This window comes from Hevea brasiliensis, chromosome 5, assembly GCF_030052815.1.
Source record: "Hevea brasiliensis isolate MT/VB/25A 57/8 chromosome 5, ASM3005281v1, whole genome shotgun sequence".
In the NCBI taxonomy this organism is placed as follows: Eukaryota; Viridiplantae; Streptophyta; class Magnoliopsida; order Malpighiales; family Euphorbiaceae; genus Hevea; species Hevea brasiliensis.
Window position 1 is genome coordinate 112744443 of NC_079497.1, and position 25641 is coordinate 112770083.

The 25641-nt window shown below is 32.9% G+C and overlaps 4 protein-coding genes across 6 annotated transcripts; 2 read left to right on the forward strand and 2 right to left on the reverse strand.

Annotated features, from left to right (window-relative positions):
• Nucleotides 1–4334: 4334 nt before the first annotated feature.
• On the forward strand, nucleotides 4335–5824 carry LOC110669140 (putative homeobox-leucine zipper protein ATHB-51). Its single transcript, XM_021830646.2, has 4 exons — nucleotides 4335–4451; nucleotides 4688–4815; nucleotides 4974–5305; nucleotides 5401–5824. The coding sequence occupies exons 2-4, from the start codon at nucleotides 4722–4724 to the stop codon at nucleotides 5641–5643; spliced, it is 669 nt and encodes a 222-aa protein (XP_021686338.1). The 5' UTR covers nucleotides 4335–4451; nucleotides 4688–4721; the 3' UTR covers nucleotides 5644–5824.
• Nucleotides 5825–7873: 2049 nt separating this feature from the next.
• On the reverse strand, nucleotides 7874–9791 carry LOC110668899 (60S ribosomal protein L24). Of its 3 annotated transcripts, none has more exons than XR_009148992.1 (4): nucleotides 9685–9791; nucleotides 9089–9195; nucleotides 8542–8694; nucleotides 7874–8261 (listed from the first exon to the last, which is right to left on the reverse strand). XR_009148992.1 is itself a non-coding variant. In XM_058147448.1 (4 exons), the coding sequence occupies exons 1-4, from the start codon at nucleotides 9693–9695 to the stop codon at nucleotides 8243–8245; spliced, it is 258 nt and encodes an 85-aa protein (XP_058003431.1). In that variant the 5' UTR covers nucleotides 9696–9765; the 3' UTR covers nucleotides 7874–8242. The 3 variants fall into 3 exon arrangements, 2 of the variants coding, with proteins under 2 accessions (XP_058003431.1, XP_058003430.1); XM_058147448.1 differs by having other exon boundaries at nucleotides 9089–9163; nucleotides 9685–9765; XM_058147447.1 differs by having other exon boundaries at nucleotides 7874–8242; nucleotides 9089–9163; nucleotides 9685–9764.
• Nucleotides 9792–13461: 3670 nt separating this feature from the next.
• LOC110668891 (uncharacterized) lies at nucleotides 13462–19194 on the forward strand. The gene is made up of 4 exons (XM_021830283.2): nucleotides 13462–13902; nucleotides 14880–15851; nucleotides 18204–18251; nucleotides 18334–19194. The coding sequence occupies exons 1-4, from the start codon at nucleotides 13687–13689 to the stop codon at nucleotides 18772–18774; spliced, it is 1677 nt and encodes a 558-aa protein (XP_021685975.2). The 5' UTR covers nucleotides 13462–13686; the 3' UTR covers nucleotides 18775–19194.
• Nucleotides 19195–20945: 1751 nt separating this feature from the next.
• On the reverse strand, nucleotides 20946–24371 carry LOC110652894 (sulfite exporter TauE/SafE family protein 4). Its single transcript, XM_058147449.1, has 12 exons — nucleotides 24022–24371; nucleotides 23770–23929; nucleotides 23325–23525; nucleotides 23163–23224; nucleotides 23040–23088; nucleotides 22870–22925; nucleotides 22701–22787; nucleotides 22534–22584; nucleotides 22138–22377; nucleotides 21767–21860; nucleotides 21510–21650; nucleotides 20946–21345 (listed from the first exon to the last, which is right to left on the reverse strand). Exons 1-12 carry the CDS (start codon nucleotides 24172–24174, stop codon nucleotides 21263–21265), a joined length of 1377 nt encoding a protein of 458 aa, XP_058003432.1. The 5' UTR covers nucleotides 24175–24371; the 3' UTR covers nucleotides 20946–21262.
• Between the last annotated feature and the right edge of the window lie 1270 nt (nucleotides 24372–25641).

Sequence of the window (25641 nt, forward strand, 5' to 3'; positions counted from 1 at the left end):
ATCTTTCAATACTTGTATGTACCTAATAGATACCCTCTTTTGTTCTAACACATTCCATAAGATCTCTCTTGGAACACTATCATAAGCCTTCTCCAAATCAATAAAAACCATGTGTAGATCTTTCTTCCCATCTCTATATTTCTCCATCAAGCTTCTAATGAGAAAGATCGCTTCCATAGTTGAACGACCAGGCATGAAACCAAATTGATTGAGAGAGATAGAAGTATCATGACGTAGTCGATGCTCCACAACTCTCTCCCACAACTTCATAGTATGGCTCATGAGTTTAATTCCCCTATAGTTTGAGCAACTCTGTATGTCTCCCTTATTTTTAAAAATAGGTACTAAAATACTCTTCCTCCATTCATTAGGCATTTTCTTTGAGTTTAGAATCTTATTAAATAATTTAGTTAACCATGCCACTCCCATATCTCCCAAATACTTCCACACTTCAATTGGTATTTCATCGGGTCCACAGGCTTTACCCACTTTCATTCTCTTAAGTACTTCCTTTACTTCTAAAGATCGAATCCTTCTAGTATAATTTACATTCTTTTCTATTATTCTATAATCTATATTCACGCTATTACCATTTTGACTATTATTAAAGAGATCATTAAAATAATTTCTCCATCTTTCTTTAATGTCCTCATCTTTCACCAACACTTTTCCTTCTTTATCCTTAATGCACCTAACTTGATTGAGATCTTGACATTTCCTTTCTCTACTCCTTGCTAATCTATAAATATCTTTCTCACCTTCTTTAGTTCCAAGTGTCTCAAATAACTTTTCAAAGGCTGTGCTCTTGCTTGACTAAGCGCCTTTTTGCCTCTTTCTTTGCTATCTTGTACTGTTCATATGCCTCATTATTATCACATTTAGGTAATTTCTTATACCATTCCCTTTTTCTTTTCACTGCCTTTTGTACTTCCTCATTCCACCACCATCTCTCTTTTGAGGGTGGTCCATGTCCTTTAGACTCTCCAAGTACTTTTCTAGCTACTTCTCTAATCTTTGATGCCATATGTATCCACATATCATTGGCCTCCATATCTAGCTTCCATACTTCGGACTCGAGAAGCTCATTTTTGAACTTCACTTGCTTTACTCCTTTGAACTCCCACCACTTTGTTCGAGCTACACTATTTCTTCTAACCTTACTTGAATTGTTCCTAAACTTGACATCCAAGACTACCAACCTATGTTGACTTGTTAAAGCCTCTCCTGGAATGACCTTGCAATCCTTGCATAGAGCTCTATTTGTCTTCCTGGTTAAGAGGAAGTCGATTTGGCTTCTATGTTGCCCACTTTTGAAAGTCACTAAATGTGACTCTCTTTTTATAAAGTAGGTATTTGCTAATATTAGGTCGTATGCCATAGCAAAATCCAGGATGCTTTTTCCCTCCTCATTTCGACTGCCAAAACCAAAACCTCCATGAACATTCTCATAACCTTGCCTATCACTTCCTATATGTCCATTCAAATCTCCACCAATGAAAACATTCTCTTCATTCGGTATGCTTTGCATTAAATCATCCATATCTTCCCAAAACCTTTGTTTACTCTCACTGTCTAGTCCTATTTGTGGGGCATAAGCACTAACTATATTTATTGTTTCTCCTTCTAGTACTAGCTTTACTAGTATAATTCTATCTCCTACTCTTTTCACAGCTACTACTGCGTCTTTCAATGTTCTGTCTATGATTATACCCACTCAGTTCTTATTTCTCTCCTTTCCAGTAAACCACAGTTTGTACCCTGAATTACCCACTTCCTTACTTTTCTCTCCTACCCATTTAGTCTCCTGAATGCAAGCAATATTCACCCTTCTCCTTTCCAAGGTATCCACAAGCTCCATTAATTTTCCTGTAAGTGATCCAACATTCCAAGTACCAACCCTGATCCTCCTCCTATCCTGCTCCTTCCTAATTGGTCTCCTTCTATGATATCTTCTATTGTTTTCTATATCTATCTTGTGTTCTGTTCCACTATTTGTTCTACTATCTGTCCTATGGACTAACTTCTTTACCCACACCCGTCCATGATGTGGGAACCCTTGCTCACTTAACACCACACCCGGGCGCCGGCATGGCGCGTCGCTTTCGGTGAACGCCCTACACCCTTGCATATTTATCACTACACCCGGGCTCCGATGTAGCGCGTCGTTAGTAGAGGACGCCCCAACGTTTATATCATTTGAATCCATATCATAGGGTGTGACGAAATTTTTACGCTGGTTGTCACCTACCGCAACCCTCCTCCTTTACCCGGGCTTGGGACCGGCTAAGCGCAAACTACTTAGGCGGAGTTTAATGAATAACTATAATTATGATTTTATAACAACACTAATTTTTAGTACCCTTAATGCATATAGTATAAAGTAGTATGATCAATATTCATATTATATTCAATTCGTCTCAATTAATATTTTTTTTATTAAAAAGAAAAAAATTATTTAATCTTTATATTTTAATGAAATTAATTTTTTATCTTTGTAATTTTAAAATTATATTTTTTAATTTATGTATTTTGATTTTATTAAATTATTTAATCATTCCGTTAAAATTTCTATTAATCAAAGGATTTTAATGTTAGTTAAACTATTATTTAGTTCATCTATTTTAGTAAAATTAATAAGTTAATCCCTATATTTTAAAAAATATTTTAGCTAGTCCTTGTGATTTAGTTCTGTTAATTCTTTAGTCTCTGTTATTTTTTATACCCAAACTACCAACCTTCTCCCTCTTATTTCTTACTTACTCTCTCTTATTTCTCCCTCCCAATATTTTTTCCCCTCTACATCCTTAACCCTTCTCTCCCTCATTCTCTCTTTCATCTTTTCATAGAAATTAATACAAGTTATATGCATAAAAAAGTTAATCAATTCCATTAGATTTCTAAGTAATATATAGAGAAATTATTTTTCAATGGAGAAAACACAAAAAAGATACCCAGAAGGAATGAAAAAACTTGAACAATTTAAAAAAATATATATATATATAAATTCAGATTTAGTCTACACAATAAAATTTTCATTTTTACCTTAGAATATATTTTTCAAAATATTATGTTTTTAAAATATATAGACTAAATAATTAGTTTTACTAAAATAATGATTAAATAGTAATATTTTTTAAAATATAGAGACTAACTAATTAATTTTACTAAAATAGAATGATTAAATATTAGTTTGATTAGTATTAACTAACAAAAAATTTGACGAAAAGGCTTAATAGTTTAATAAAAATAAAATATAGGGACTAATTAATAATTTAACAAAAGCAAAATACAACGATTAAATAATATATTTTTTAAAATACAAAAATTAAATAATTAATTTCATTAAAATGCATAAACTAAATAATAATTTTTCCAACTAAAAAACTCAATTTATGTTGCCATATATCTCGCATTACTATTTTAATATTGAGTGCTATTTGCAGCTTAAACATATTTGTAAAGGATTTTCTTCTCCAAATTTAATGTATCATTAATTCAACATGCACTTATTAAATACATAAATCTCAAATATTTATATCTTGATTTATGATGGACCAAATTTATGCAAAAATTTCCTAAAATGATGATTGAAATCTTCTACATATACAAAATTTCTTTATTTAGACATAGCTTATTATGAATTCAAAACATAAGATATATGATGGAATCTACCAGTTAAATATATAAATCTTATATTGTGTCTTAAATTTATAGTAGTTGGCTATACATACACTAATTATCTTATCTTCTCCATATATATATGTTATGTCATTCACATACCTAATCAATACAGGGTACTTAATACACTTCTTAATATATTTGAGAAATAACTAGAGCATGAAACACTTATAGAAGCTCAAATACCAATTAAATAGACTTTAATATCATAATAAGAAAATGGATAGGGTCTAACTAACGAAAAATTATACTATAAAATCAATAGAGAAATTATTAAATGTATTTGTGTACATGTATCATCTCTTACAATCATGTAGGACTTACTTTTCATATTATAATAAGACCCACTACTCTTATATACATTAGAAATATTCTATAATTTTCCAAATTAATATATGTATTGTAACCATTAATTATAGTATTATAGTAGATATCATATATGCCATATCATAATTAATAATTATAATAAAAATATTGTATATACATCAATTCACTAAATAAAAATTTCTAATTCACTCTTAAAAATTAATTTAAAAAAAGAATTACCAAATTTTTATAAAGTGCAGATTGGTATACCTTGTGGTGGGACACTTAACATAAACTTCTAATATCAGTTATCTATGAGATAGAGAGAGAGAGAGAGAGAGAGAGAGAGGAAACAAAGTTCACAATCGATCTGGTCCCAAGCAAAGACCTGGTTGCTGCTTCTACAAAACTGACATTATACCTTACCTTTCTCACGCGTCGTCCTGACTTCTCCCTACATGGACCAAGTACTACACTGCTCTTCTCTCTCTCTCTCTCCCTCGACCGACAACTTTCTTCTCCTCTGCAACCTTTGTTGCACCCCAAAAGACAAGTTTTGAGAAAGCCATTTCTCTCTTCTCCACGCCTCTCGTGCTTCTTCTCTCTCTCTCACTTAGCCCCTATCCATCTATCTCTTTCTCTTTGTGGTCCATCTTCGCCAACTTCCATATATAATACTGATCAATTTTTGGTTTCATTTTAGGGAGAGGAGACAAAGTGAAAGAGTACTCCATATCATGGATTGGCATGGCAACTTAAGAACCTTTGTCTCTCGACCAGAGAATTCCTTTAACTTCCTCTACAACTATAGATATGACCAGTATAATCAAGGTAAAACTCTCTTCTCTCCTCACTATATATCTACTGCCCACTTGAGCTTTCTTTTTATAATTTCACCTTTTCTTTTGCATGGAAACTCCGAGGAATCAACTCATACTTATTTCTTTGCTAGGGAAACCAAACTTGTTTATATATGTTTTTCTTTTCAGGAATGGATTTGAAGCACCCAGCAATGGCAGAAACACCACACGGTATGGTCCCAACTATGGACAAGCTTAGCTTTGGAATTCATGAGAAGAAGAAGAGATTGACAAGCGATCAGTTAGACTCACTGGAGAGGAGCTTTCAAGAGGAGATTAAGTTAGACCCTGATAGGAAAATGAAGCTGTCTCGTGAGCTAGGGCTGCAACCAAGGCAGATTGCTGTTTGGTTCCAAAATAGACGTGCTAGGTGGAAAGCTAAGCAACTTGAACGCTTATACGATGCACTTAAGCAGGAGTTTGATGTTGTTTCTGTAGAAAAACAGAAGCTTCAAGAAGAGGTTGGTGCAAGTGCAAAACCCCCTCATCATCTGATTTCTATTAATTACTTAAACCATTTATTAATCATTCAAGTGGGTTATTGTTGTTCATATAGGTTATGAAACTGAAAGCTATCCTCCGGGAGCAAGCCACCGACAGGAAGCCAGTGTCAACGGGCTACACAGAGATTTCAGGCGAAGAGACAGTGGAAAGCACATCAGTCGCAATTCGCAGCTCCAATGGCAAGCCACGAGGAACAAGTCAGCATCAGATTGCAGAGTGCAACTATCTTCTGAATGTTGATGAATATAACCCAGTAACATCACCTTACTGGGCTGTTCTTCCATCTTATCCTTAATTAATAGGCTGTTATTGTTGTTTATACTTCTTAATTATTATTATGCTAGAGTAATTAGTTCAGCCTATGTAGTAAATGTTAGTATTATTAGCCCTAGTGATGAAGAATGAAGATGCATGGCTTCTGCTGTTGAGCTACGTATTAGAATATATATTTAATAATCGGAATCCCTTCTAATATATATGGACATTTATCTTAGATTATCTGCATGAATATGAGCTCCTACGTACTATTATTATCCTTCAAGTTTCAAGACTAAACCTTATTATTCTAGGGAATAAATCCAATTAAAACCCAAGGAAATTTCTTGATAGCTGTATATATATTGAATCTGGAAAATTCAAGTTTAACTCTCCCCTCCTCTTACATTTGTGTGTATATATATATGTATATATATTGATCTTAAATCTGATTGAAATTAATCAATTTGATTCAATTTAATTACAAATTAAACAAAATTTTCTTTTTCAAAAAAAAATTAAATTTTATTGAAATTAAACTTAATCAAATATAATCAGATCAAATCCATTGGCCGAGGTTTAAATAAGTAATTTATACTAAATTTTTCCTTACTTTTAATCTTAATAAATTCACTTACCTAAAAAAAAAATAAATAAAAAGCCTATGGTCTGACTGATATTCTTCTGAATATTGAATTAGAACTATAAAATAATGGCACCATTATGTAAACCCATCCAATTAGTAACACATGAAATAAAAAAACATAAATTTTATTTAAAATCATAATAGATATATGATAATTTTGTATTTATCGAGTGTTTATAGTGAGGGGATACTGATATGGGGAATAAATTTCCTATCATCAACTCCCTTCTATTTGTAATATTTAAATCATCAATTAATACAGTACATGGGCCATCAAAGAAGCCTCTTAAACCTCATATCAGAACACTAGAATTTAACATTTTTTTTTTAATTTCCTGCCAAAAATTAAGGTAATCCAATTAGATTAAAATCTTGTAAACGCAGATTGGCTTCAAATATAAGACCACTGACCATGGACGTAGGCGATGTCATCATAGGGGAGTGGGTGTTGGCCTGCATTTAGGCTCTGGGGCGAGGAGCACTAGCGGGGATGGAGTTTGGAGTCTCCCCTAGTTTTTCTTGGCAGAGCGTCAGTTCAGGCTCGTGAACCTTTTGGACACTCCCTCATTGTGATATGCCCTTATCGAATTTCATTCAGAAAAAAAAAATGAGATGCTTACTCATTGACGAATGGGTATCTTTTTAACTTAATAATTCATTTATTTAACGGTAATTATTGATAAACATAAAATTTATTTTGTAAAAAACATATTAATTATAGAAACTTTTTTTTTTAAGAAATTATGAAACTCTTTAAGGGTTAAGAGTATTATTTGATTCCCCATATATTTTTACTGAATAAGCGAATATTCTTAAAGAAAATTGATATATAACAATTTACATTCACCTAAAATAAGACCCCTTTATTATTAAATTTATATAATAAAATCGATCTATTAAATAAGTGACTCACGTATTTATTTTGAATTTAAGATATATAAAATATAGATAAAATTGAAATAGCATTAAGAGAAAATCATTCAGTAATTTTTCCAATGCACATATACCCTCTAATAATTATATAAAACCCATTTTTCATATTTTAAGAAAAATTAACTTTTTCTAATTTTTGTGAATACAAAATACATTAAGTTTTAATACACATTATTCTATAATTTGCCATTTTATAGACCTATCTACATTTGAAAACACACACACCAGACCAATCAAAATTAGATCAGAATTCAACTAAAACCTTTCTGCATGAAATCTTTTTTTTTATTTAGAAAATTAATAAAAAATTTGAAAAGAAAATCCGATCCATTAAATTTGAATCAGATCAAATCGAAACTGAAACCAAGACCTAAACCAGACTAAAACCTTAGGAGGTTCACAGTTCCGGACCTATTAGAACAGAAACCGTACCAATGGCCAGGCTAAATCACACAACACACATTATTTTTCTTATTTACCTCTCTCGAGAATTTTTTTTTTATAACTTCTGTGAATATAAAATGCATTATTTTTTAATACACATTACTCCCTCCCTCCATCTCTGAAGCATCTTTTGCATCCTTACATCATCTAACTTGAAGCAACTGCTTGATATTTATCTTAAAACCTACTACATGCAAGCCAGAGGGGTCATCTCTTCACCAAATCCCCAGACCATTATAGCTCCAAATGAAAAATCGATATTAGATCCTGAACTAACTAAAATTGCTCAACTTCAAATTTAGGTGAACGATGTGGGGCAAACAAAATGGACAAAAACACTGCCATGAATGCTTTCAAGGCCAAAAAGTACACACATTACCCCTACATCTCCATTTTGCAAGAAAAAATAATAGATTAAGCTAGCTGTCAAATTGCATAGTACAAAGAATAGATTAGTAGCTCAACGCTTTCCACAGCCACCACCAAGTTTGGGACCCTTTGATGCACCACTCTTCGGAACATGACCTTTGCCCTGTGTCATCTGCACCTTAGCCATCATTTCTGCCTTCTTTGCCTTCTTTTCATCTTTGGTTTTCATGATCCTTCCTTAATTGCACTACATTGTACCATCCATCCTATAGTCACCATAAAATATCATAAAAGAGAACTCGAACAAATCACATACTCAAGTCACCAGACAAGAAAAACAATTTATTCAATGGCCATTGAGCAATGCCTACCATCTCATTTCCATGCTGCAAGTGGGCCCCACTTGTGGGCCATGCATAATGATGCAACATCACATGCTTTGGGGATATTGAATAATCATTTCAAAACATGATAGCAATTTTGTACATGTTATGCAGGCATAAAGCAAAACGAAAGCCAACAATTAAACATGAAGGAAATACACACCGGAGAGTAGCCTCCCTGGCAGCATCACGAAATTCTGGCTTCTCAGTTCTTCTCTTATGGATAACCTCCAAGGTGGCACCAACAATGGACCTAGTGTAAGGCTTCTTGGTGACACGTCTCTCTCCTCTTCTTTGCAGCCCCTTGAGCAATACCCTGTGTCAAAGTTACAAGCATTGTTTAATTGATCGAAGCCTACAGCAGGGGACAAGATATCAGAAACGGAACAGATGACAGGAATCTCAACCAGATTCTACAAGATGTACTTAAACTAAATTAATGGTGCAAGACCTCAAACTGCTCATGAGCTTGCAATACAATGGAGATTATGGTGATTATATTACATTAAACATATGATATATTATCATCTATTTGAAACACAGTGAATTCAGAGGCACATGACCACAATCCTTACATGCCATCTTATTTACTGGAACCACTAATATTTCTAGCCAAGTGAGAGAAATGGAATGGTGCAAAGCATAGTAATAAAGGCTTTAACTCCTCCCAAATAAGAATAGAAGATATGCAACGTTAAAATTAATATTACCTTCTTATGTTGCTTCCTATACATGGCCATCCACGTAATGTAAGCTTTGATGGCTTCAACCGGTTGTGTAAATACCTATTGCATTTTGAATTAGCAAACAGGAACACCTGAAAGAACAAGTGAAACATGATACGATATCTCATATCAACAGATAATCCCAATACCCCTGCAAGTATCTGAAGGAAAAGTAAACTATCATGGACTAGCATAACACCTCATTGAGAATAACTTGAGAATCAGCACAAACAAATCTGATACCTTTACCAGGATAAATCTTGGCCCCACTGAATCGATAAAGCGCAGTCCTAACATGCAACGTATTTATTGATGGTTTTAAAACATCAAATGCAAGTTCAACTGCTATCATTTAAGAGGCAAAAATACAAGAATAGCTAATGAACCAATTTCCCCCTCCTTGTATCTGAATAATCAATATGTGAAATAATAACAAACAATCTATGCATCTCAATTATCATACATAAAAAAAGTGAAATTCAAGTCCAGCTGATGTTGAATATTTCGTATAAATACATGTATTCAATCGTGTCTATGCATATGCCAGTTGAGAAGAAAGGAGGGAGATCAAGAGAGATTACTTGAGAACCATGGTTGGTACTGCTGCTGCTCTTGACGTCGCCGTTGCTCTGGTTGTGGAAACCCTAGATCGGAAAAACCAATTAGCCTCGTTATGTACAATAGGAATCTCTATTAATAACCCTTCTTATTGCAAGAAAACCACAAGAATGCCACTGCTCCAGTTGCAAGATGAATATCCGGCCCAATTGTTGGTATATAGGCCCATTGGATAAAATATCTGTCGGCCTGGTTTGGTTCTTGTAATTTTTTACTTCGGCTCGATAATCGAATTGAGTCGACAATAAAAAAAATTTTACTTTAAATTTAAAAAATAATATTAATATTAAAATTTTATTTTTATATAAGTTTAAATTTATGTTAAATGTATTTAATTTTTTTTAAAACTAATTAGGTAGACATCAAATTAGATGATAAGGCCCAGCTCTTCAGTGCCCCAATAATGAAGGGTAGGGAACCAAAGATACCCAGAGAAGTTTATTAGCTTTTTGGCTTTGTTTGGCCTAATGTGATAATATTAATTTTTTGTTTATTATTATTGTTTAAAAAATTTCCATTATAATTAATTTTTCGATCATATTAGTTAAAAAAAATCAAAACTATTTAAGTTGTTTTTGCAATTAAAAAATTTTAAATTTGAATTCAGCCAAAACATAAAATTATGATAAAAAAATTAAAAGTATATAAATTTAAATGATTGATTCTCATGTCTCATTAAAAAATAGGCATATTTTTCAGAAAATTTAAGAAAATATAAACTCAAACTCAACTCAACTAAGCCTTTATCCCAAAAATTTGGGGTCGGCTATATGGATTCGCTTTCTCCACTCTGAACGATTTTGAGTTAAATCCTCAGAAATGTGTAATGCTTCTAGGTCATGTTGTACTACTCTCCTCCAAATCAATTTAGGTCTATTCCTTTTTTTCTTTCTATCCTCTAACCTAATGTGCTCTACTTGTCTAACTGGAGCCTCCGTATGTCTACGCTTCACATGACCAAACCACCTCAATCTCCCTTCTCTCAACTTATCTTCAATTGGCACCACTTCTACCTTTTCTCTAATACTCTCATTACAGATTTTATCTAGTATAGTATGACCACTCATCCACCTTAACATTCTCATCTCTGCAACTCTTATCTTAGATGCATACGACTCTTTTAGTGCCCAACACTCACTACCATATAACATAGCCGGTCATATGGTTGTACGGTAAAATTTTCCTTTCAATTTATTGTGAATCTTACGATCACATAAAACTCCCGTGGCACGTCTCCACTTCAACCATCCGGCTTTAATCCTATGACTAACATCCTCCTCACATCCCCCATCTACTTGAAGGACTAAGCCTAGATATTTAAAGTGATTACTTTGGGACAGTACCACTCCATCCAAACTAACTCCTTTCCTATCACCAATTTGGCCTTCACTGAACTTACAATGCATGTATTCTGTCTTCGTTCTACTTAACTTAAAACCCTTTGACTCTATAGTACTTCTCCAAAGTTCTAGCTTTCTATTGACTCATTCTCGTGTTTCATCTATCAGAATAATATATCTGCAAATATCATGCACCAAGAAATACTCTCTTGTATATGTTTCGTCAGTTCATCTAAAACTAATGTAAAAAGGTAAGGACTTATGACTGATCCTTGGTGTAATCCAATTGAGATCGGAAAATCTCTTGTGTCCCCTCCCACTGTGCGCACAATAGTAGTTGCTTATTCATACATATCTTTCAATACTTGTATGTACCTAATAGATACTCTCTTTTGTTCTAACACATTCCATAAGACCTCTCTTGGAACACTATCATAAGCCCTCTCCAAATCAATAAAAACCATGTGTAGATCTTTCTTCACATCTCTATATTTTTCCATCAAGCTTCTAATGAGAAAGATCACTTCCATAGTTGAACGACCGGGCATGAAACCAAATTGATTGAGAGAGATAAAAGTATCATGACGTAGTCGATGCTCCACAACTCTCTCCCACAACTTCATATTATGGCTCATAAGTTTAATTCTCCTATAATTTGAACAACTCTGTATGTCTCCCTTATTTTTAAAAATAGGTACTAAAATACTCTTCCTCCATTCATCAGGCATTTTCTTTGAGTTTAGAATCTTATTAAATAATTTAGTTAACCATGCCACTCATATATCTCCCAAATACTTCCACGCTTGAATTGGTATTTCATCGGGTCCATAGGCTTTACCCACTTTCATTCTCTTAAGTGCTTCATTTACTTATAAAGATCTAATCCTTCTAGTATAATTCCCATTCTTTTCCATTGTTCTATAATCTATATTCACACTATTACCATTTTGACTATTATTAAAGAGATCATTAAAATAATTTTTTCATCTTTCTTTAATGTCCTCATCTTTCACCAACACTTTTCCTTCTTTATCGTTAATGCACCTAAATTGATTGAGATCTTGACATTTCCTTTCTCTCCTCCTTGCTAATCTATAAATATCTTTCTCCCATTCTTTAGTTGAAAGTTTCTCATATAACTTTTCAAAGACCTGTGCTCTTGCTTGACTAACTGCCTTTTTTGCCTCTTTCTTTGTTATCTTGTACTGTTCATATGCCTCATTATTATCACATTTAGGTAATTTCTTATACCATTCCCTTTTTCTCTTAACTGCCTTTTGTACTTCCTCATTCCACCACCATCTCTCTTTTGAGGGTGGTCCATGTCCTTTAAAATTTTAAACATATTAAATAGATATATATTAATTATCAACTTAAAAAAGAAAATAATTTGTGATATATAAAAATGAAAGTAAATATAATTTTATAAAACTAAAAGCAGCTATTAAAAGAGTGTTTGGTTTGACTACTTATTTTTAATTTTTAATTTAAAATTTATTTTTAAATTTATAAATTAATTTAAAAATAAGTAATTAATTGTTTAATAAAAATAATTAAAATTAATTTTTAAATAGTTTAAGTGTTTGGTTAAAAAATACATAAAATAACTTAATTTATTAAAATAATAAAAAAATATATCATTAAATATTGTGATTGTTAAAATATGATAGTATTAATATTTTAAAAAATTATTAAGATAATATAATATTTTATTTTGTCAAAACATAATTATAAAATAAATAAATAAATTATAAGTAAAATTTAAAGCTTCTAAGTAAAATTAAATAACTTTTAAATATCATAGAAGATAAGTCAAATTAAATTAAATATTAATTAATTTATAATTTTTTATTTATAAATAAATTTAATCGTCTTATAAATAAAATTAAATGCTAATCTAATTATAATCTTTTACTTATAAATATATTTGATTAATTTATAAGTCAAATCAAATACTTTTTAAATAAAAAGATAATTTAATTATGAAAACTTAATTATTTATTAATATTAGACATTTGATTTCTTAATTAATTTAAATTTAAATTTAAATTTATATAATAACTTTCTAAAATATAAACATTACCTATTAGAATATCTTATTTTTTTAAATTTTATATCTCACTCTATTTTTTTTTTCAAATAAAAATTTATTATAATCACGAGACTACTCGATGTCTAATTATTTTTAATTTTAATTTTAATTATTAATTTAAGTATTAAAATTATTTTTTTAATTAAAAAAATGAAAATTACAAATGAATGATCAAATGGGAAAGCACTGGCCTATCATCATTTCCAGAACAATGATTGATGACATTTCACTCAACTTTTTTTAAAAAAAAAAAAGAAAAGTAAAAATTATTGAAAAGTGGATCCAGATCCGGACCCGAAAACCGATTTAACTTGGAAGCAGAAGAAAAGAAGAGAAAAGCAAAAGAGGAGTTGAAGACAAGAGAAGAGAAATTTCTTAATTTTCGTCTTTCCCAGTAGAATTCCCAGCCTCGAAGAATTGAAAAGGATCTATTTGACGTCATTCTCAACCCTAATCCATTGAACTCGACTCGGAAATGTCAATCTACAAGCTCTAAAGTCACAGCGAGAGGGGAGAATCTCAATACAGAGGCAATGGATGAGAAGCAGCAACTGGTGGAAGAGGAGGATCGGAGCAGTGAGAGCGGGGACTATACGTCGGAGGACGAAGGAACTGAGGATTATCGGCGCGGTGGCTACCACGCGGTGCGAATCGGTGACACCTTCAAGAATGGTCGTTATGTTGTCCAGAGTAAGCTGGGTTGGGGCCATTTCTCCACCGTCTGGCTCGCTTGGGACACGCAAAAATCTGTACTTTTTCTCTCTTTTTTGAGCAAACTCTTAATATGTACTTTCGGTTTTCTGTTATTTTTGGAGGTCGATCTTGTGGCATCTTTGTGTTATTTTTACGATTTGGTACTTTAATCTGCATTCGGTGGCTAAGATTTTTATTTGAAAAAGTGAGAGACTAAGTTTAGATATAAGTTGATTTTGTAATTTCAATTAATTGCATATCATTACGCATTGATTTTATAGAATCCCCGTTTTGCTTGCTAGCTAGCTAGCTCACTGTTATATAATTTATTTTTCTTAATCAAGATTTAGTTAGAGGAGTTAGCTAATGATAACTGCCGTCTGGTTGACATGGAAAATGTGTAGTGAATGCTGTTGTTTTATGTTGATTCAATTTTGATGGAGATAGTGCTGATTTTGTAGAAGTAAGGTGGTATATTTCTTTTCAATTATGACCAATTAGTTCTGCAAGCATGGTGTTACTGACATTTCCTGATAGTGTACGTGGTGTCATGGCAACCATTTATTGTTTAAATAAAGTTCTTTAATTTTGATAGTTAGCTTTGGGATTTGACTGCTGTTTGATCACCGTGGTGTTTGCTTTTGCTGCATTTAGTTTCTCAGAGAATGTGAAAAAAGAAGTTGGATCATTCAACCTCAATCTTTTAGAATTTTATTGGATCTCCTGCCTCCTTTAGATTGAAAACAATGGGTCTAATTGGCTTGGTTGAGTTCATAAGTTTATCCTTTGGAAAGAGGAAAAACTGAACAAAAATGATATGAGATATATCTTTTTCTTTGCATTTTTCATATTGTCCCAGTAACTGGATGAGAATTCAGTTGAGCACCTCACATTTTCATTTGTAGTGTAGTTAATCTATGAAAAATGCAGCAACATTTATGGATGGACTTTAAGTGAGCTGCTAAGTCAGGCAGCATTAATAAAGATGTTATCTTGTCTGATAAAATTTTTATTTACTTTCTAAAAAATGCAGCATTATGTAGCTTTGAAGGTACAAAAAAGTGCTCAACACTACACTGAAGCTGCCATGGATGAGATAACCATCTTGCAACAGATTGCAGATGGAGACCCTGATGATAAAAAATGTGTGGTAAAGCTTTTGGATCATTTTAAGCATTCAGGTCCAAATGGACAGCATGTTTGTATGGTTTTTGAGTACTTAGGGGATAACCTTTTGACCCTTATCAAGTATTCTGATTATCACGGCATGCCAATTCATAAGGTTAAAGAGATCTGTTTCCACATTTTAGTGGGTTTGGATTATTTGCACAGACAACTTTCTATCATACACACTGATCTTAAGCCTGAGAATATATTGCTATTATCAATGATTGACCCATCAAAGGATCCAAGAAAATCCGGTGCTTCTCTTATTCTTCCAAATAGTAAGGACAAGACTATAGTGGAATCCGTGATTGCAAAACTAAATGGAGATTTGACGAGAAATCAAAAGAAAAAGATACGAAGAAAGGCTAAGAAAGCAGCAAAGGGGTGTGTGGAGAAGGAAGTTTCTGTTGAAGCTGATGCAGATCCCGAAACATCTGCTTCAGAGGAGTTGTCTGTCAATGCTAAAACAAATGTGGGTTCTGCTGAAGATCGGCCTACTAGTTCTGACAATATAAACAGAGTATTTGATGCTGATGGAACAAAGAACATTGGATTAGAAGATCAGGGTAATAAGAGAGGAAGCCGTACCACTAGGCAGAAACTACTGACCTCAGTTGACCTGAAATGCAAATTGGTGGACTTTGGAAATGCTTGTTGGACATACAAACAGTTTACAAATGATATCCAGACAAGACAATACCGGTGTCCAGAGGTGATACTTGGATCTAAATATTCCACATCAGCTGATCTTTGGTCCTTTGCTTGCATTTGTTTTGAGCTTGCAACTGGTGATGTGCTTTTTGACCCCCACAGTGGTGACAACTTTGACAGGGATGAGGTGAGATATGCTGTAGATTTATTGTTATTATTGTTGTTGTTGTTGTTGTTATATTTGTTGCTTGATGTTTTCTTCTCTCTTCTTTTCGATTTTCACTACATAATATTTGCTTTTTTCTCTTAGCTACCCCTTCTCTCTCATTCTCAGTACACAATTTGAAGTCTTTTAGTATATTATAGATATCAGAGCTTTGAATCAAATGTAGGCTATATTTCTCACAATAGCTTCAAAGAATAAGTAGGAAACCTGCTGTGTATATCCATTATTTGAATGCTTGATTTATGCTTTTGTGAGCATGGAGGTGCCAATCCGTGGGGCATAGGATTCTAGTGATACATTTCTGTCCTTAATCTAGTTGTGAATCCTGCAAAAATTGACTTCTGATAGGATTCTGGGGATGCCAACGTTAGTAAAAATGCTGCTCTACACCAAAAATTATTTTTAGCCTGTAATCATCATAGACTGCAGTCATTGCATAATTGCCGACTAAGCTTGCATTTGGAGGGAAAAAGTGTTTTCTAACAATGTTTGCTAGTGAAGAATAGAGGTATTATGGTAAGGTAATCAGCAACATGTCACCAGCAGGGACAAAATCCTACTGATGTTGACACTAATTATCCATGTTGAACTTAATTTAAGCATTTCATTCCACCATAACCTAGACCTCCTGTTATGTTTATTCTAACATAGTGGTAGTAGCAGAGGGGAAGTTGTATGATTAAGTATGGTTTTTAACAGTTCTTGTAATTTACAAATGTATGAATCATGTACTACTGGTTCTCACTTCTCACCAAATTCTCCATTATATTAATTGCTTTCGGCAGTTGCGCATATGGACTTGTGCTTTTCTTTAATATGTCTCACTAATCCTCTTTGAATTCTGCATCACCCCTTATCGTACTTTTTGAGAAAGGGTTTCTAGTAACAGAATCCAAGTAATTTTTTTATCTCCTAGAAATTGGGGAAATGGTTTTGTTTGCTTTCTTTTATTTTAGTATGGAATCCTTGCATTGGTTGGATTTGAGTCCATGCCTCAATGATTTGCGTAGGTAGGTTTGCACCATCTTAATTGAAGGGAGATACTTGTTCTTTTGTAATAAGTGACGAACTGGTACTGCCCCGCAGCCTATTGCAACACGACACCTATATTATTGTGGTTGACCATATACAATTTGATTGCTTAGTTAAAGAAACGATGTGTTGGGAGCAACTGTAATACATTTTAATTGGTGTTTCTATATCTGTCGTTTGTCTGTTTGATGAGATGAAAACTGTTCTCCATTTATTTTATTTAGGGTGAACCATATCATATAAGGTAAGTAGTTTTGCTCATTCTCATCAATTATCCTATGTTTTGGCTCTGAAAGAAGGCTTTGGTGGATAATTATCTTTCCCTTACAAATGGGAACTTCACTTGAAATCCTTGTTTCTAGCTTCTATTAGCAAATTGATATCATAATAGTTATAAACATTGCATTAAATGAGAAATGGTAGGGATGGGAACTTCACATAATCAAAATATGGAACTCACAAAGACAGGTAGAAGCTTTCTCTGGATGGAGGTTTGAAAAGAATAGAGCCCATTGATGTGATGTTCTTTTGTGGTGTGCTGCATCTGTTCCTATTTTGATTATAGACAAATTGGCAAAGAGAATTTGTGTTGTCAGTTAGTGGTTTGTATGTTAAAAAGGAGGATAATGTGAATCTTATTCACTATTGCAATTTCCCTTAAGTTTTTTGGCCTTGATGATGATAGAAGGGTGGTGTGGTAAAGCAAGTCCGAAGGTGAGGTTGTTATGGGGATGTGGTTTTTTAGATTACTTGGGGAAAAGCCAGACTTACTTTTGATGGATGATAAACTCCTATGAGAAGTATGTTGTTAAAGTTTGTTGGAGTTGGGATAGGTATTTATAGGTTATTTGGGGAAAAAGGGTATAAAACATGTGATGGGGTAATAAACTCCCATGAGGGATATGTTTAAGGTTTTATGGAGTTGAGATGGGCATAATATTCCTACACTGTTTCAGCTTTGTACAGTTTTATTGGTGAAATAGTTGTGTAGGATGTTATTACTGCTCTTTGGGGTTTCCTTTTTCTCTGCATATGCTGAATGAGAAGAGTAATTTTTGGTTGAAGGCTATGCTGCTTTGTCCAGTATATTTGAATTTCTTTCTTGGTGTTGAGAGGCATAGGAGCGCTGGAACATATGGAATGTGAAAGATGCCACAATTTCTAATTCTTGGGATGAGCAGATTTTTTTATTTGTAAAATAAGATACAGTTTAGCCTGAAATATTGTGGCCTAGCATAGTCAACGTTTACAAGTTTATATTCTTTTCTCTATCTGTTTCAGGACCACTTAGCATTGATGATGGAGCTCCTTGGAATGATGCCGCGCAAGGTAAGATTTCATTTCAATGTCTAATAAGCTGACTTAAAAAGACATTTACATCCAATTTCAAGATATTGGCAATGATTCTCAGATTGCCTTGGGTGGCCGCTATTCTCGGGACTTCTTTAATAGATATGGTGACTTGAGGCATATACGTAGATTGCGTTTCTGGCCCTTGAACAAGGTTCTAATGGAGAAGTATGAATTCAATGAGAAGGAGGCAAATGACATGACCGATTTCTTGGTTCCTATACTTGATTTTGTCCCTGAGAAGCGGCCAACTGCTGCTCAGTGCCTTCTTCATCCATGGATCAGTTCAGGTCCTCGTCTTTTAGAGCCATCCATGCCATCTCGTCAAAATGAAGCCTTGGAAGGTCTAAACTCCGAAAAACAGAAGAGGGAGCAGGATGAGAGGGAGGCAATGGAAATAGGAATCGGGAATATTGCAATCAATGCTGATACTAAAGCAGTTAAAGATTCTCCTTCTGGTATTAAATTTTCCAAGACAGCCATAGCTAGCTCATCTAAGTAGGACTGGCCTATGGGACTAGCAATCTTCTCCTCCTTATCATCCATATGCTGTTTTCTGCAACAGCAGATGGTGTTCTGGCAAGGCGTGATTACTTCAGGCAATGGTTTAATTTCAATATTAAATTTTTAATGGGCAAGGAATGGAATGAAATGGATGTCAAGTGGCTCTGATGCCACTGCCGGTTTAGGCAGAGCATTATATTAAACAAAAACGGATACCATGGGAGAATACTTTTTCAAGAACAACTATTGGAGTGTACACCATCCATCCATGAAGAATTGGTCGCATGAAGCCTTTGCTACAAACTCTGTTTGTGAAGATTGTTCATTTTATGTAATACAGGTACTGGTTTACATCTCTGAAATTACTGGAACTATAGATACATTACTTAAATTCTATCATTTTTTGCCTTCAGCAAAACTAGTGTTATTTTCCCTCTCTCTCTCTCTCTCTCTCTCTCTCTCTCTCTCTCTCTCTCTCTCTCTCTCTCTATATATATATATATATATGGTGACTACTTGTGTTCTATGTGTGTCAGGAGAATCACAAATTTCCTCATTCTCCATGTAGTTGTGTGGTGTTTTTAAGATGAGCAATATGCATGTTTTATTAGAATGTCAAGATGAGAAATGGATTCAGAAAGACTTTTTTTTTCATAGAATCAGTGTTAATGCCTAATTCTGGAAAGTAAGTCCTTGTATTTGTTCATATTCAAGAGGGCATACTAGCATCAGGTGGTGATTTGCCTTACTGGGATTGGGAAGCATCAAACCTTCCTATCCAAGGTTGTTTACGGGTTTTAAGAGCTCTTGAATTAGCAATTGAAAAAAAAAAAGAAAAAACCTTCCTTTTCGAAAATTCATACATCCTTCAACAATGCATGAATAACTATCTTTCTTGAGCATAGGTTTAGATTTGGCTTTAATAGGAAAATAAAATGGGCGCCGAACAACATATCTTCTATATATATGCAATGATTACGATGAAAATTTTGTCGTTTAATGTAATTGATATGATTTGTTCCTCTGGACCCAGAAGAGTTGTTTCTATCATGAAGTGGAATCTCCATTTTAACGTGCCTTTTGACAAAACAAACTTGAAATCAATTTCCAGACCTAAAACTGACACTAATGGGACAATGATTGAGATTATTAGGGGTTTTTTTTTTATTATTATTTGCAGATAAAAGAACATTAGCTCAATTCTGTCACTAATTATGATCATTAAAGAATCTTTACTCACTAATAATAATGACAACAAGTCTTTTCTCATCGTGCAAAAATTCACTAGTGAACCCATTAAGATGTGAAGATCCTAATGGTCAGCCTTTGTGTCTATCAGAGATTAAGACTTGGGAAGTAAAAGAGCAATTGTTCAACTCCTCTTGCCTCCTCACTTCTCGGCCCCTCCTATGCCTGCTGCCAATGGGGATAGAAAATAGCGGTTCAAAATTGATAAAGGAAATGAATTAGAATCGGATCGGTTTTAGACGATTCCACCTAATTTTGGTTCAATACAATTATTAGAATCGGTTTGATTTAAGAGTGATTTCAATTTGAGGTAGTTTTAATATTGATTTTGAACGATTCGGTTCAATTCAGTTTATGCGTACTTTTCTGTATTTTCCATGTTGCTCTTTTTCAAATTGCTCCTTTTTTAAATTACTCATTCACTAAATAAAAGACTATAAATTGAACATCATTGAAATTGGGCACACAGCTCTTAATAATGAAAGTTCCTACAATTAATATTCAGTGATTTATAAATTAATAATATAATTATAAATAAATATATAATTTAATTTTTATATTTATATATTTAAAAAAAATTTAAATAAAATAATTAAACTCAATTTATAAATAATAAAGTGAATTGATTCTATGTAAAAATACAATAAGAAGCCAAATATGAAACTAGATCTGGTGAATGCAAAACATTTGGCTTCATCTCTCAGTTGAAAAACTTTATTTTGGACATTTTTGCGTTTCAAATTCAACAATGGACCACCCATGTGAGGCTCAATCAGAAGCCATGTGTCTTGAAGGTGGATGCATATCAATTCTTTTTCACTTTTCAATTTCTGTCTTTTTCTCTTTTTTTCTTTTCTTTTTTTAAAAAAATTGCTGACAAAAAATTTTTTTCTTGAAATGTATAAAAGAACAGGCAACAGATGCAGAAAAGCAATATAGTCTATAGAAATGGGGGTGTTAGCCAGGAGCTAACACAAATGAACTTAGGAAAGCAATAATGCACTCTAGAAGTGATGGTGTTAACCAGTAGCTAACTCTCAAAACATTATACAAACATGCAACAGTTCACAACCTTTATTCTTGCAAAGAAAATTTTGTGTTTGGGTTGGTCAACTATGTATTGGCCAACCATCCACGTGCTTTTCTTGAATTTTCCTAGAAAATCCATTTCCTCCATGTTCATCTTTATTTAATCTCTAGCTTCACAAAATTTGCTACTTAGGGAGCATTGCCAACAATCATTGACTTCTGCAGAATCCTAAGAATCCCATAAACTCATCATTGTTTATCATTGTTATGCTGTTCTCAATTCCAATGACTCCTGCATAGGATTTCAACAAACAAGAATTATAATGAACAACATTAAAATTATTTTTTTAGTTATTTTAGAATTTTTACATTTAAATTATGTTAAATTTAATTATTAATAATGTAATAGCAGTTTAAATAGCAATGGTAAATATTGAGAGAGGGAATTGGGTGTACCCATGGTGAGAGCACTAGCAAAGATGACACCAGAGAGGATGAAAACAATCACTGAAGCTCTTCCAAGTATTGTAATTAGCTTCCTTACAAAGAACTGTCCCCAGAAGCCAGCCAGAGCAGACACAGCCATAAGATACAAAGCTACAAATGAATTTACTGGCAAGTTGTCATATCACCAACAACACATATAATAATTTGCCATTCACATGATATTTAATAAATTTCAAAGCAAACAAAGGAGATAAGTTGAAATGTACCATAGGGTATAGGAAATCTCTTCAGCAAATAGAACTCCACCACAGACAAGGATGATGAGAAGAGCATCACAAATGTTGCTGTTGCACTGGCAACCTATAGCAAAGCACATGCATATATGCATTATAAGGAAAAGGAATTACTTTCAAGGAAAGAAATTTACTGCAATTATTTGGTGTTTTATGTCTAAATTGCAGCAAACTATAGAAAATGATGATGCTTTCTACATCATATATAATGGTAATATATTTGATATTGGCTGGAAGGGAAACTTGAAAGGAGGGAATAATTGCATATCACAGTAATTGTACTAAACAATGACTGATCTAACTAGCTTGATATTTCAACTAATAGCAGGAAAACATGACTAAACCTGTGGGATGACACCAATCTCAAGGAGTAGAGGGCCCAGGATGAATCCACCACCAGATCCAAGAAGGCCACCAACAGTGCCTCCTAAGATACCACAGAGTGCACAGAAAGCAATATGCATTGGGGTCCATTCAATAGAAGCCTCACAAATTGATTCTGTGTTGCCTGTGATAATCCTCTTCTTATGTTCTTCGTATAATTTGACTGATTCAGATCCAAACACTGCAAGTGCTATGGGAAACTGCGAGATTTATTATAAATTAAAAAGAAATCACACTACGACATAAATTCCAAAAAAAAAAAAAAGAATCAGAACTAAAATCAATCATTGAAAAAAAAAATGACCCCATAAAAAAAATATAAAACCGAACATCTTGTTTATTATATAATATGTTACCTGTAAACAAAAGAGCACCCAATACCATGTACTGCAAACTGCCACATCATTCTGACAAACCAATAAAATAAGCAGAGGGACATCATTCTGACAAACCAATAAAATAAGCAGAGGGATCATGGATACATGCAATCATGGTGGAGAGAGATTATAGACTTATCACTTACCTTGAGAACCTGGAGGAGGAGGAAAGAAACCCAAACAAGAAGCAGCATCAAAAGCCTCTTCCACTTAAGGTTGAAGCACAGAATTTGCTACAAGATTAAAGGAAATTGGTTTCAGTTAAGAGTCAACATTAGAGAAGATGGTAATTCCAAAAGGTGGAATATAGCTTACAAACACTGATTTCTCTTCTCTAGGAATCAATGGCTCATACTTTGTATCAATCAGAACTGCATATCCCAGAAAAATCACAAGAAAATAATGTTCAAAATTCCAATATATAATTAGCAGTAATTATTTACAAAGATTTACGTAAATATGAGTTATCTGTATGTGAATCTTACGTTCTCCGCGAGAGTTAACCATAGTTTCATGTTGCTTAGCCATTTCTTTCTGCAATTAGAAGATTAAAGATGAGTTATAACCAAGAATTACATGTTGCCTATTACTTTAATTTATCGATTTACCTTCAAAATTGTCTCTTCCTTCCACATTTCAATTCCTTTAAAGACAGACCTTGAAGAGGTGCCTATTCACAAAATAAATTATATTGAAAAAGATAGTATCAAGAAAACAACGAAGTAATTTTAAGTTAAGTCAACTAAGAAAGAAGAAAAAAGGCAGTTTACCTAAGAAGAGTATGATGATAAGCACAGTGATTAGCCAATAGGGAAAAACAACACTCAAGGAAACACCAATGGTGATGCCAAGCATGAGCATGGGCTGGAATAGAAGAGCCAAATCATAGTCTATAATAGGTACTTCCTTTGTTGGATGGGGCACTCTCAAATTGTACCAAACTGAAGATGCTGATGCCCCCATGATCATACCTGCAGCCATTCAATAAGTTAATAAAGCCAATAAAAATCACGTCAAAGTTAATTTAAGGGGGGAAAAAGAACAAAGTGATACTTTGCAGCTTCTATCACAAAACCAATCCAAAAAACAAAATCGGTTATGACTTTAGAGATCCCCCCTTTTCACCTTTGCCTTTCCTGCTAGATTCTTTATTCAATACTAGCTATTACACAAATGAGAACGGAAGAAGAAGAAGAAGAAGATGATGATATATACACTTGGAGATGGCAGCAGCAGACTTGGTATCAAATCCAACAATCAAAGTAAGCATAGGTACGAAAATGCCTCCTCCTCCAACGCCACCCACAGTTCCACAAGCCGATCCCAGAAATCCTATCACCGTAGCCAGCACTAGTCTCCAATTAAGCTCCAATTCCTGCACCATACAAAGTAAAAACAATACCATCAAAATCCAGCCTTTTACACATATATGTACAAAGAGAGAGAGGGAGTGGTCGGAAAACATACTGGCCAAATTTTTCTGGTAGTTGACACGTACAGAGAACTGAGGAGGGTGGAGTTTGATGGATTTCGACCATTTTGGTCGGTGAAGACGATTGCAAAGAGAACAGCCAGAGAAAAACCCGATATCAAATAGGAAACCAGTCCTCTTGTAGCCATAGCCGGTGGCTTATATAAGTAATTTTTGTTTTATTTAGCAAAAACAACAGCAAGAACAAGAATATATACAAGAGCTCGCTCTCTTCTCTTTCTTTTTTATCTCCAAGACCAAACAAGAATATATATCAATGCATGAGACTAAGTTCCTTTCTGCTTGAAAGTGAAGAAGAAGAACCACCCCAGACACTGTTATTTAGAAAAAGAAACACAGAGAAGATTGTGGGGGCAATTGTCGTTTTTATACCCAACATAGACCTCACATGCATTTTCAGAGAATAATTAATTAATTAATTAATTAATTGTACACGTGACTTTATTCTAGTGGTCTACAAAAAAAATTAATAAAAAATAAACATATCATTCATGTAAAATATTAAATAATTAACTGTGTTTCTATAGAGTATATGAAGATTTATTTGGCGAGAGAATGAAAGGTAAGATATCGACTCATTAATTAATAAAATGAAAAATAAAAAATTTAAAACTTTCAAAAATTTTATTTTGATATAAAATTTTCCTTCCAAATAATTAAAATATCTTACCTTATTTTGAAAAATCTTTCCCTAGACATAGTATAAAAGTGCCTTCCTTTTTAATTTCCAACCTCCTTATACTAATTTTATCATTTTGACCTCTAATTTCATTTTTAATTATCATTTTGACCTCTAATTTCATTATTTGATTAAAAAAGTTTAAGTGAAGAGAGATTTTTCAGTTCAAGTGCAGAATATATTAACAACCTCATCCATAGATTATAATGGATTTTACTGATTGCTCATTAAAAAAAAAAAAAATCACTAATACTCAAACTCTTAATTTAAGTGTTGGTCCAACTGAACCAATCCTCATTGGTAATCTCTAATTTCATTACTTTGTAGAGACTATTAATTAACATATTTTTAGTTATTATTAGCCTAGATAATATTTGTAATGAAGTTTTTAGGTAATTCAATAGAGTTAATCCAATTAGTAATAAGGATTAGAGATTCATTTTTTCCCAATTAGAATTTGATTTTGACACCATATTTTAGAATTATATATATATATATATATAAAATAAGGATGCATAACAATATCTATGGTTAAATTTGATAATTATAAATTACACTCTATTTTGATTGGTTAAAAAATAATATAAAATTTTTTATTTTTAAAAAAATCTTTAATTTAATTAGTTAGATTCATTTTTATTTAAATTAAATTCTATTCTATTAAGAAATATAATTTTATTGAAAAAATTTTTCTTAATTGATTCTAAATAATTAATTTTTATCCTTTTAAATATTTATATTAATTTTAATTAAATATTATAATATTTATTCATCAAGTGCTGATTTAAAGAATAGTTTTATTTTAACACAATCGAGCAACCAAAACATTCATGAGAAAAACGTTTCCATAATTAAAAAAAAAAGACAATAACTTTTATTATATTAAATAAAAAACAATAAGAAAATGAAAAGAGGA

Bases quoted from the DNA above. Each gene is read 5' to 3' on its own strand.
- LOC110669140 (XM_021830646.2), top strand. From the start codon at position 4,722: ATGGATTGGCATGGCAACTTAAGAACCTTTGTCTCTCGACCAGAGAAT. The intron at 4,816-4,973 runs GTAAAACTCTCT...TTTTCTTTTCAG, and splicing joins ATATGACCAGTATAATCAAG to GAATGGATTTGAAGCACCCA. The intron at 5,306-5,400 runs GTTGGTGCAAGT...TTGTTCATATAG, and splicing joins AACAGAAGCTTCAAGAAGAG to GTTATGAAACTGAAAGCTAT.
- LOC110668899 (XM_058147447.1), bottom strand. The intron at 8,695-9,088 runs GTAATATTAATT...ACTTTGACACAG, and splicing joins ATAGGAAGCAACATAAGAAG to GGTATTGCTCAAGGGGCTGC. The intron at 8,243-8,541 runs GTGTGTATTTCC...GGTACAATGTAG, and splicing joins GCCAGGGAGGCTACTCTCCG to TGCAATTAAGGAAGGATCAT.
- LOC110668891 (XM_021830283.2), top strand. From the start codon at position 13,687: ATGGATGAGAAGCAGCAACTGGTGGAAGAGGAGGATCGGAGCAGTGAG. The intron at 13,903-14,879 runs GTACTTTTTCTC...TAAAAAATGCAG, and splicing joins CTTGGGACACGCAAAAATCT to CATTATGTAGCTTTGAAGGT. The intron at 15,852-18,203 runs GTGAGATATGCT...TATCTGTTTCAG, and splicing joins ACAACTTTGACAGGGATGAG to GACCACTTAGCATTGATGAT.
- LOC110652894 (XM_058147449.1), bottom strand. From the start codon at position 24,174: ATGGCTACAAGAGGACTGGTTTCCTATTTGATATCGGGTTTTTCTCTG. The intron at 23,225-23,324 runs GTAAACTGCCTT...TTTTGTGAATAG, and splicing joins TATCATCATACTCTTCTTAG to GCACCTCTTCAAGGTCTGTC. The intron at 22,378-22,533 runs GTAACATATTAT...TAAATCTCGCAG, and splicing joins GGGTGCTCTTTTGTTTACAG to TTTCCCATAGCACTTGCAGT.